The sequence below is a fragment of the Lactuca virosa genome, chromosome 4, assembly GCF_052849685.1.
Source record: "Lactuca virosa cultivar CGN04683 chromosome 4, Lactuca_virosa_CGN04683_v6, whole genome shotgun sequence".
NCBI lineage: Eukaryota > Viridiplantae > Streptophyta > Magnoliopsida > Asterales > Asteraceae > Lactuca > Lactuca virosa.
In genome coordinates, this window is record NC_136429.1 from 11883022 (window position 1) to 11892900 (window position 9879).

At 35.9% G+C, this 9879-nt stretch overlaps 1 protein-coding gene across 1 annotated transcript; it reads right to left on the reverse strand.

Annotated features, from left to right (window-relative positions):
• Positions 1–1076: 1076 nt before the first annotated feature.
• Positions 1077–8860, reverse strand: LOC145169345 (methyl-CpG-binding domain-containing protein 9-like). Its single transcript, XM_079087929.1, has 9 exons — positions 8490–8860; positions 5092–6463; positions 4500–5018; positions 4110–4412; positions 3723–4022; positions 3525–3623; positions 3012–3452; positions 2163–2933; positions 1077–2075 (listed from the first exon to the last, which is right to left on the reverse strand). Exons 1-9 carry the CDS (start codon positions 8651–8653, stop codon positions 1332–1334), a joined length of 4713 nt encoding a protein of 1570 aa, XP_078944055.1. The 5' UTR covers positions 8654–8860; the 3' UTR covers positions 1077–1331.
• Positions 8861–9879: the final 1019 nt, after the last annotated feature.

Here is a 9879-nt window from a genome sequence, read left to right on the forward strand (position 1 = left end):
CAGAAGCATGTGATCGATGGTCGATGATGATGAAGGGAGTATCCATCTTCTTCCATGTTCTTTACCCTGGTTACCAAAGTGATTAATTTCTCGATGCAGTTACCCAAAATCAAACCTCCATTCTCCCATTCCCGGTTATTTGTATGCCATTGTTCTATGCGATTTTACCTCCATAAATAGATTAGATGAGAGAGAGGGGAAGGAGACGAGGATGTTGGTAAGAACTGGTGATTTTTACCTATAGAAATCTGGTGGGTTTGTATGCCGAGATATGGATGATTGGGGGTGTTTGGGATATCTTTTTACCTTCAAAAGTCCTTTTTGTAAAAGGACTTTTTACAAAAGATGTTTTTAAAAATGTGTTTGAATTAGCTTTTGAGAAGTAAAAGTCAAAAGTTGTTTTTAAAAAATGTTTGGTTTAACTTTTACATGTAAAATGATTAAAAAAGGTAATTGGGATTAGGGTAGTTGGGGGTATAAAAGTAATTTTAGTTTTAAGGGCTTCAAAAGTTACAAAAAGTCACGTTCCCGTCACTTTTCAAAATGCTCATTTTCCTTCTTTCTGAAAAGTTGCTTTTAAAAGATCTTTTCCCTTTGCCAAACATCTTTTGGTTCCTTTTTAACTTTTAGGAAAAAATAAATGCTAAAAGTTGGTTTAAAAGATAAAACAAACACCCCCTTGGTGGTGAAGACGAGTCCTCCAAGTCCAGAGAAGTGAAAAAAGAGGAGGAGGGAGGTAGCAACAACAAGTATCGGTGGTTGTTTGGCTTGCTTGTCATCGAGAAAGAATAATGAAACATGCCGGAACAGAGGGTAACAGCCTCCGTTTTCTGCGAGAGAGAGAGAGAGAGAGAGAGAGAGAGAGAGAGAGGTGGGCCTCTCTTTTTTTAATTATTAAAATAATTATTAGATTTAAAAAATTGAAAGAAAAATAAAAAATAAATACCCCAAGGGTATTACAGTCATTTCACTTTACCGATGACCAAAAACACAACGAAACTACCTCAAAAGGACCACAAATCCAAAAAAGTCGTGGTTTGGACTAAAACCTAAAAAAATGCATACCACAGGGACCATTTTTGCAATTTTGTCTTAAAGTAAATATAAAGATTATGCAAAACTAACGCCACAACATTGAAAGTTGAAACTTGTTTTGGTTTCTCCTAATTAAACTCATCATAACTATTAATTAACACCCCTCAGAAAGAAGCAATACAAAAGTAGATTAACACACAACAACAATCAAGGATTAAAGGGTCTTTTGTGCTTCTAGGTTGTATCTAGAACAGGGGCTTGAAAAATGTACAACACTAAATAAAACCATTAAATTCTTAATCACTAAAGTTAAAAACATCAAGTTCCTCCTTCCTTGATCTGCTTTTGGGTATAAAATTCTTGATGGGTTCTGACTCATCTAATATTGTCACCATTTTTGAGCTGCTTGACTTCCAGTTGCTCTTCATCTTTGACTTTTTGGGAGTTTCTTCCTTTGCCTCCTCAGAATTCCCTGGCATTACTAATTCCATTGTTGGGCTGCTTGACTTCCACTTGTCCTTCATCTTTGACTTTTTGGGAGTTTCTTCCTTTGACTCAGAATTCCCTGGCATTACTAATTCCATTGTTGGGCTGTTTGACTTCCACTTGTCCTTCATCTTTGACTTTTTGGGAGTTTCTTCCTTTGCCTCCTCAGAATTCCCTGGCATTACTAATTCCATTGTTGGGCTTCTTTTCAACTTTGACTTTTTGGGGGTTTCTTCCTTTGACTCGGAATTCCCCGGCATTACTAATTCTATTGTTAAGCTGCCTGATTTTCGGATGCTCTTCAAGTTTGACTTTGTAGGAATTTCCTCCTTTGACTCCAAATTCCCCGGCGTTAGGGATTCCGGCAGGTCCACTGGCGGCAGAGGTGGCGGCTTCTCATAAAATATGGCGGCATCAAGGGCGTAAATTTGTAGGGCAAGAGCTGAAATGGTTGAGATTTTAGCAGCAGCTGAAGGTGATGACCAATACCTCCATTCCTTTCTTAAGTACTCTGTTTTAATCATGTCCTCTAAGATAATAGTTGCTTCAACCATCTGAAAAAAACCCAATCAGGTTTCAAAGTAACTGTTAATGACAATTTATCAAAAATAAGGGCAAAACGGTAATTTTAACAAACTCACCTCATAAATTGATTTAGCTGATTTCAGAAACGCCCGCCAAATTCGTAGCCTGATGGGGTCTTTTCTTGAAGGTCTAAAAGCTTCATCCGGAAGAGCAGCTTCAATATCCAGTAAAATTATTTTAAGAAATTGAAGAATTTCATAAGCTTTCCCAGCTACTGTTGCTAAAGACAAGCGGTTATTTCCCATTATACCCCCATCAACTTCAGACAGGTTTTTTCCAATTATACCCTTGGCCTCACACTGATGAGCCGGCTCGTTAGTTGAAAATGTAGAGTGGCATGAAAAACAATGGTGTCGAGTAGGTCCCACTAATTCCAAGCAATCACACCGGAATATTTCCCCAAATTTCTTTTCCAATTCTGCCCTCGCATGAACCGATGACCTCAACTGAACTGCAACTTGACCAACACTGTGATCATCATCATTTAAATCATTTGATTTGTTTCTTTGCCATTTCTTAATGTTTTCTTTCAGTTGTTTCTCTTTTGCATCATCATCTTCCAGCCATTCAAGCAGAGCCTCAATTTCACCATCTGATTCATAGCAAACCCATGCACAAGAAGAAGAAGTTTCACACAGTTCACCTACACTGTGTGGGCCGGACATAAATACCCTTTCGGGCCTACCCAGAGCCCAATAAAGTCTTCCATCTGAATCCCGGCCCAAAAAGTTTTTTTGAAAATTGCAACAACCATCTGCACTCATGTGATTTTGAATCACAGTTGAACTCAAAGACTCATCACACAAAAACTGTACAAGGAAAACCCTCTGCAAAAAAAAAATAGCAACAAACTTTTATTTATTTATAAGAAAAATTTGAAAGTAGAATGTCTAAAATAGACAAACCTCTTTAACACCAAGTTCCCAATACTCCATCGACTCCATGGCATCTGCTAAATCCGCAAGTTCCTCTAAACCAATTCGAGTAAACTCTCTTTGACTTTTCTTCTTTGTGGGCCCATGATTTAAATGATGATGATCATCTTCACGTGACATGGTTTGACTTGTAATGAAAGAAATACAAGGAGGGCAATACCAACTTGCTTTTGGAACCCTTTGAAGAGGGGGATCTAAGCAGTAAGTATGATACTCTGCATCACATCGATCACATAAAAGCAAAATATGGTCATTTTCGTCTTTTCCACATACTCTGCAAATCCCATCTTCCCATGGTGCAATGAAAAGTGTGCTTGAAATTGTGTCTATGATCATCATGTTTAGCTCTTTTTTTGTTTCTTCAAACGGATTGTTGCCATAATCCATGGTTTTGCTCACCAATGTAAGTACCTGGATCATGAAAAGGATAAAATATTATCCTATTTTTCTGCATTTAACCCTAAAAAATTCAACTAAACTAACCTCTTGTTTGTATAGTTCTTCAAGCTTTCTTGAAATTGTTTCTATGGAGTCAATGTACTTGGGTTTGTTCCTGTATGTTATTCGTAAGTTTTCCCAAACCTGTCAAAAGATGACAAAATGTCAGATTTAGCCCACATTTTTCTCCATATGCAAAAACTTTACGATCAAAATAACAAAGTAAGGGTAGTTTGGGAATACCTCACGAACATCCTCGATGAAAGATTGATGGGAATGATCATAGAAGCCTGCATCCAATCTGAGGTCAATTGTTCTAAAATCCAAACGACGTGCAACTGTGACAACATCATCAAATTCATTTGGTTTCATGAAACCAAAAAAAGCTTTGTTTTCATCTTCAGCAGCAACAGCACGTAGCACCATACGACACCTTTTTATGATCACATCAGATACTGTCCTCACAACTCGGCTTTCTTTGACTTTCTTCTTGGTCAATGGAGTTTCATCTCTCACTTTATCAAGAACCGATACAACAATTTTCTGTTTCATTTCAACTCCATTGAAGAAAACTCAGTTTACAGAAAATAAACAAAAGGGATGAAATTTGTCAGTTTAAAAAGCACAAACCTTTGTGGGTCCCGATGCATTACCCTTGTAGACATCTTTACTTATGGATCTTAACAGCATCTCTTTCGCCCATTCTGGTGGATCTTTTTCTAATGATTTGAAAACACGGTTTCTTATTCTTGCTCCCACGTTTGTAGGTTGTCTTCTTATAGGTTCTAGAACCTTTATCCACTCTGGACATTTGTTGTCAATTCTTTTTGTCTCCTTGACAGAGTCATTGACATCAAGATCGTTGTCAATGATGAAGTCACCAATTTTACTCTTCACAGAAGAAAATATTTTCTTCGAGGCCTCTGCTAGAATCTGAAAACAACATAAACTCGATCTCAATCTGTAAGAGTTATAAACACAAACAAACAAACAAGGGGTATATAAGTAATGTCACTCTACCATTGCATCAGCCTCGATAACAGCCATTCCTGTAAGAGAACCACAAAGTGGGCCCCCATCACCATTCAAGCAATGGAAAACTTGATCAAACTCACGGTTTGTGAGATCCGGAGCTTCATAATTATCATCCATGGATAACAGAACCAAAATGTATCTCCTGGCTACCTCTGGCCAAGTAATTTCATTAATAGGAAATATACCAGGATTGCCCTTTTTGCTAGAAACTGTTATGTCCATGTTTTTCTTCCTCCCTTTTCTTGACTTGGATTCCATGGCACCAAATGGATCATATATTGTAACTTTTGATAGTATATCTTCCACTAGCACCTTCAGCATTGTCATATGAAAGTTTGAGAGCATCATGCCTGTATCAGGGGCAATTCTGGAACATGAGGTGAGACTATTTGGTTGGTTAAACCCATCAACCCATGGATCCAGTAGCTCCTTTTCAAGATTTTGTCTAGAGAGAGGTGCATCTTGTCCAAGAACTTTATGAAACTGCAAGCAGAACTCATAGACCTGAAAAGAAAAAATAAAGGATGAAACTTTCAAGAAATTGAAAATAATACACCAAAAGCAAATATTCAGTTACCTGTAGAACATCCCCAATTAAATATGGAGGAAGGTTAGAAGTAATTGTATTGCCAGGTGGGCTGAGTCTTTTACAGGTTTCTGTGAGACTATCTGATATCATTCTCTGTGTATGTAAAACCGAAAAAAATCCACTTCCAACAGTTCGTGCAATCGAATTTTGACATCTGGCATCCAAATATTTATATTCTGAACAAGCACCAACTCCAGGAAGCTGTTGTATGAGTTCTTGTACAAACTCTGCATCCAAACCAAATCTATCCATTTCCAACCATCTCCGTATCACCATACAAGAAGCTTCAAGTTGCTCTGTGGTCAAAATCAAGTCCGGGATGCGGTCAACAGAACCACTAGTCAAAGTCAAACAACCAAATTTGTCCAACGAATCAACACCATATGAACCATAAAACTGTTGCCTGTTATCATTATGGTTACAGTGAAAGCTTACAACACTCAGATCTTGAAAGGCATGATGGCTTGCACAAATTAGGGTTTCCAACACCATCTTCCATGCAGATGATGTGGATCTTCCTTCAACCATAAATTCACCAATAACATCACCATTGATGAAGCTATTATCAGAAGGTGTATCATGCAGAGCTTCTGAGCTTGCTATCTCATTCTCATCTGATTTAGGCTTTTTGTAGATTACTGTTGAAGCATTGGGGAGTGATTGCTTTGAGCATGGATGACGATTTACTCTAAAGATTGGGCCAAAATCATCACCTTCTAGAACATTACATACAAAAATGGAGCCTGTAAGCTTATCATGCCAGATGGATTTGTAACCAATTGGCCAGATTTGATGAGTGTTGTGGAATGGACGCCTTGGGTTGACTTTTCCAACTGATATAACAAACAAGTCTTCAAATTGAACTGGAAATGATACTGAATGATCTGATCCATTGTAACCACCATTCTCCATTGGGACAACTTCAACTGCATTTCCACCATTACTGAGTGACCTTGATCCACCCTCCACTCTGTTATCAATTTTTGTGTCAATGGAATTGGAAGTTGAAAGCAAACCAAGATGATGAGCAACTTGTGGCATGGAATCGTATCTAATTCCATCTGGGGAACAGTAAAAAGGAGAGGTTTTGCAAGTAGTCTCTGAGTATTCAAATTTAACACACCAACCATCTTCCAATACACCTCTGTGTTCAGATATGTAGTCTTTAAGTGCTTTCAAATAAGCTAAATTGTCATTCTGTGTTGCAATATCAAGATTCATGCGTGCAGTTTGTATTGTACTTGTACTGTAGGAAGTGGTTGCACATGGAAATCCATTTGCAACATCTCTAAGACTATGAGTGTTGTTGCAAGAAGTTAAAGTAAAGTTAGTGAAGGGATTGCAATACGTATCCTGCATTCTGGAAACAAAAAAAGATATCGAAAGTTAATTTTACTAAATGTATAATAATATTATCATCCAAGTTTCTTACCTTGAAGAATACTAATTAATAAATGTTCAATTTTGATTTTCACAAAGTTAACATAAACGCTTTCAACTTCACTGGATTCTTTCTATTAGTACTATGCTTGACGAATGTAAGAACAATTAGCATCCGACTACAAAATTTCACATATGGCATTTATGTCTTATCCAAACATTTGTTTACCCTGCCATGACTTTTTACCTTTATGGGTCATGATATGCATCTTTAACTTGATGCCTCAACTTTATAAGAAGTCCCAAAATAGTCGACTGTGATTGAATGTGCATTCAACAACAATTTATATATATAGTATTAAATGTTCAAGGTACAAGACAATGATGTGATCGTTATTAGGATTGTAATAGGAATAAGATAGAACTTTGAAGAATAAAATAGGGAAAGAGTAGATATGTTGTGCATTAAATGTTTGTAGGAGAATAGGGTATCTTATCATTACATGCATATAATATACATGTACATGTAACCAATATATTGAGTTTACAACTTAGAAAACGACCAAGTTCCATAAAAGAAAACCTTATAACACACAAAACCCCAATCGACATTTACTAAGTTGTTTCCAATAGATCACCACTATTGCCACACTGCAAACAAGGTATTCCATACTGGTTGTATCATGTAACCATATTGGTGGCAATTTTTGAACAAGAAAAGTCACACTTCTTTAATATATATACACACACACATAACGAATCACACTTCTTTAATACACACACACATAACAAATCACACTTCTTTAATATATACACACACACACATAACGTGCTTTGTAGCTTGAGATTTGAACCCAAAGCTCTAACAAAAAGAATTTTGGTCCATGGAAACATAATAGTGATTCTTATGGATGAGGGGGTTGATTAGTGAATATTATTATTGTTATCGAATCAAGACATAAGTAGATTCTTTTGGTTTTGCCTATAGAGGTTAACTAAACCTATGGTTAACCAAAAATTAAGGTTAGCTTCATGGATTCAAAAAATTTACATTTCATCAAACCATGAACAATCCTAATGAGTGCACATGATATTACCTATGATTCTATAAGTGGATCATCCGCACAACACAAGGCATCACCACTTTTCCTCAAATTTACTTATAAATCTAAAGACAACAATGGGATTAACATTTAACATAACCCTTTGATAATGTAATTTATATGAATCTTGATGCTCCCTTAAAAGTGTGAGAGGTACAAATCCACTAGCAAGTTGGAGCCTCATTACTTAGATCGGAAATGGAAAATCTACCAATCATAGTTAACCCCACATAGTTTACCAGCTTCCTCACAATACCCAAAGTTATGTACTTCTCAACTTGAAGCTTTTAATACATGCAAAGAACGTATAACCCTATTGGACGTGTGTTAGTACACCCTAATATGTGTCATTTCTAGAATAAGAAAATCCATTAGTTTTCACTTCCTATATCTGTGGGGGGATTCAAAAGTTGTTTGTTTCCTAAGATATTTAAAGGTAAATCACATAACAATAAACATTTATGACCAAATATATATGTTTAGATAGGCAATTGCTAAAACTTAAATCCAGATTTAGGGAAATGGCACAAAGTTTTTAACTTTACGTATCCTTCAATTTTTGGATCACTATTTCATCATAAACATGTTTTTCTTACCACCATTAACAGATTATAGATCATTCAGACACACATAGAAACCCAGACATTGTTAAAAAAGACAAACTTGAATCATAGTAACTAGACCGATTCCATTTCCTGAATCACAATTTCACTAGAACATATTTTTGTCATTGTCGGAAAAGCAAGCACACATTGTAGATCATTCTAGAACACAAAGAAAACCATGAAAACCTCGGTAAAAGCAAGCAGACATTGTTAAAAATAAATTTGAGTCGTATCACTAAAAAACTACGCATATGCATCCTCCAATTGAAAAGTTTAAAAGATGAATGGATGATCATACTTGGGGGCACTGTTTGTGAAGGCTAACTCCGAATTTACCCAAAACCCTGCGTCATCACCTTCAACCTCACGCGGTGGAGAGACATTCATGTCCACAAGCCCTAAATCGCCACCACTAGTAGCGGATACAGTTCGTCGCAACCTCTTCTCTCTGTTGCATTCCATCAAACACTCGGAGCACGTCCACTCCCTTCCCCCTAGTCTCCGCCTAAAACACTCTACTTGAAAATGTTTTGCACACTCACAGCATACCACCACCTACCCTTTCTCCTCACAACATAAGCCACACCGGTGATCCGCCGTAAACCCGTCGCCATTACCACCCTCAGCTTCTTCTCGGGGAGAAGGGAGTGAGTGGGGTTTCGTTCAAATCGAGCTCCAACGCCACTGTATGGGCACTGTTTCCGGGTACGGGTGAACTACCCGGATCCGGTTTTTCCATTTAAAAAGTAAGATTACTTTACTATATATTTTTTATTTTTTATTTTTTATTTTAAAAACACTCAAATTAATTCAACTCGACCTTAAATCAACTTTGAATCAAAAGAAAAAATCTTTGATTTTATGAGAGATTTTATTGAAAAATGAAAACTCAAGTGAGGTTTTTAGGAAAAAAAATGACTTAGGAACATAAAAAATTTGAAAAATGATTGAAATTTTACGATATTTAATCATAGAAAATGAATTGAAGTTTTATGATTATCAAAGACTAAAAATACAAGTTTTATCATAGCTAAAAATATAACTGAACCCCTAATAGACTTAGCAAAAAAGCCTTGTAGAAAGTTTTAGAATTTCGAAAAAAAAAAACAAAGAAAGAAAGAAATAAGTTTTATAAATTTTAAGTAGAACCCGTATTTGTTTTGAAATATTAAGAAGATATTGATAAATTAAACGGTAGATGTGATGAACTGATTATAACACTAACAAAGATTGAAGTAGAGTTATAGAAAATAAATAGAAACAAACTTATTTGTATATATGTAACTTAAGTCGATGTTGAATTGGCCGAGGCTTTGAATGACTTTGGAAATATTGCAAGCCTCTCTTTTGCTATGTTAACGGAAATGTTTCTAAAAAGCCTCTGTTTGCTTTGTTATCTTTCATGTTTCTCGCTTCCTCTTTAGTTACTTGCTAATGGTCGGCTGGTTTTAATATATTATTATTCGCCGTTTCCTATATATATATATATATATATATATATATATATATATATATATATATATATATATATATAATATATATATATATATGGCTACGTTATAATGTGGACGGACAACTATTGTGTGAACAATACTATTCTATGAAAATTACTGAAAGAATAAGTTGTTTACTAATGTGAATATGTTCAACCACACACATTTATTGTTATTTCCATGCATTCTCACTAA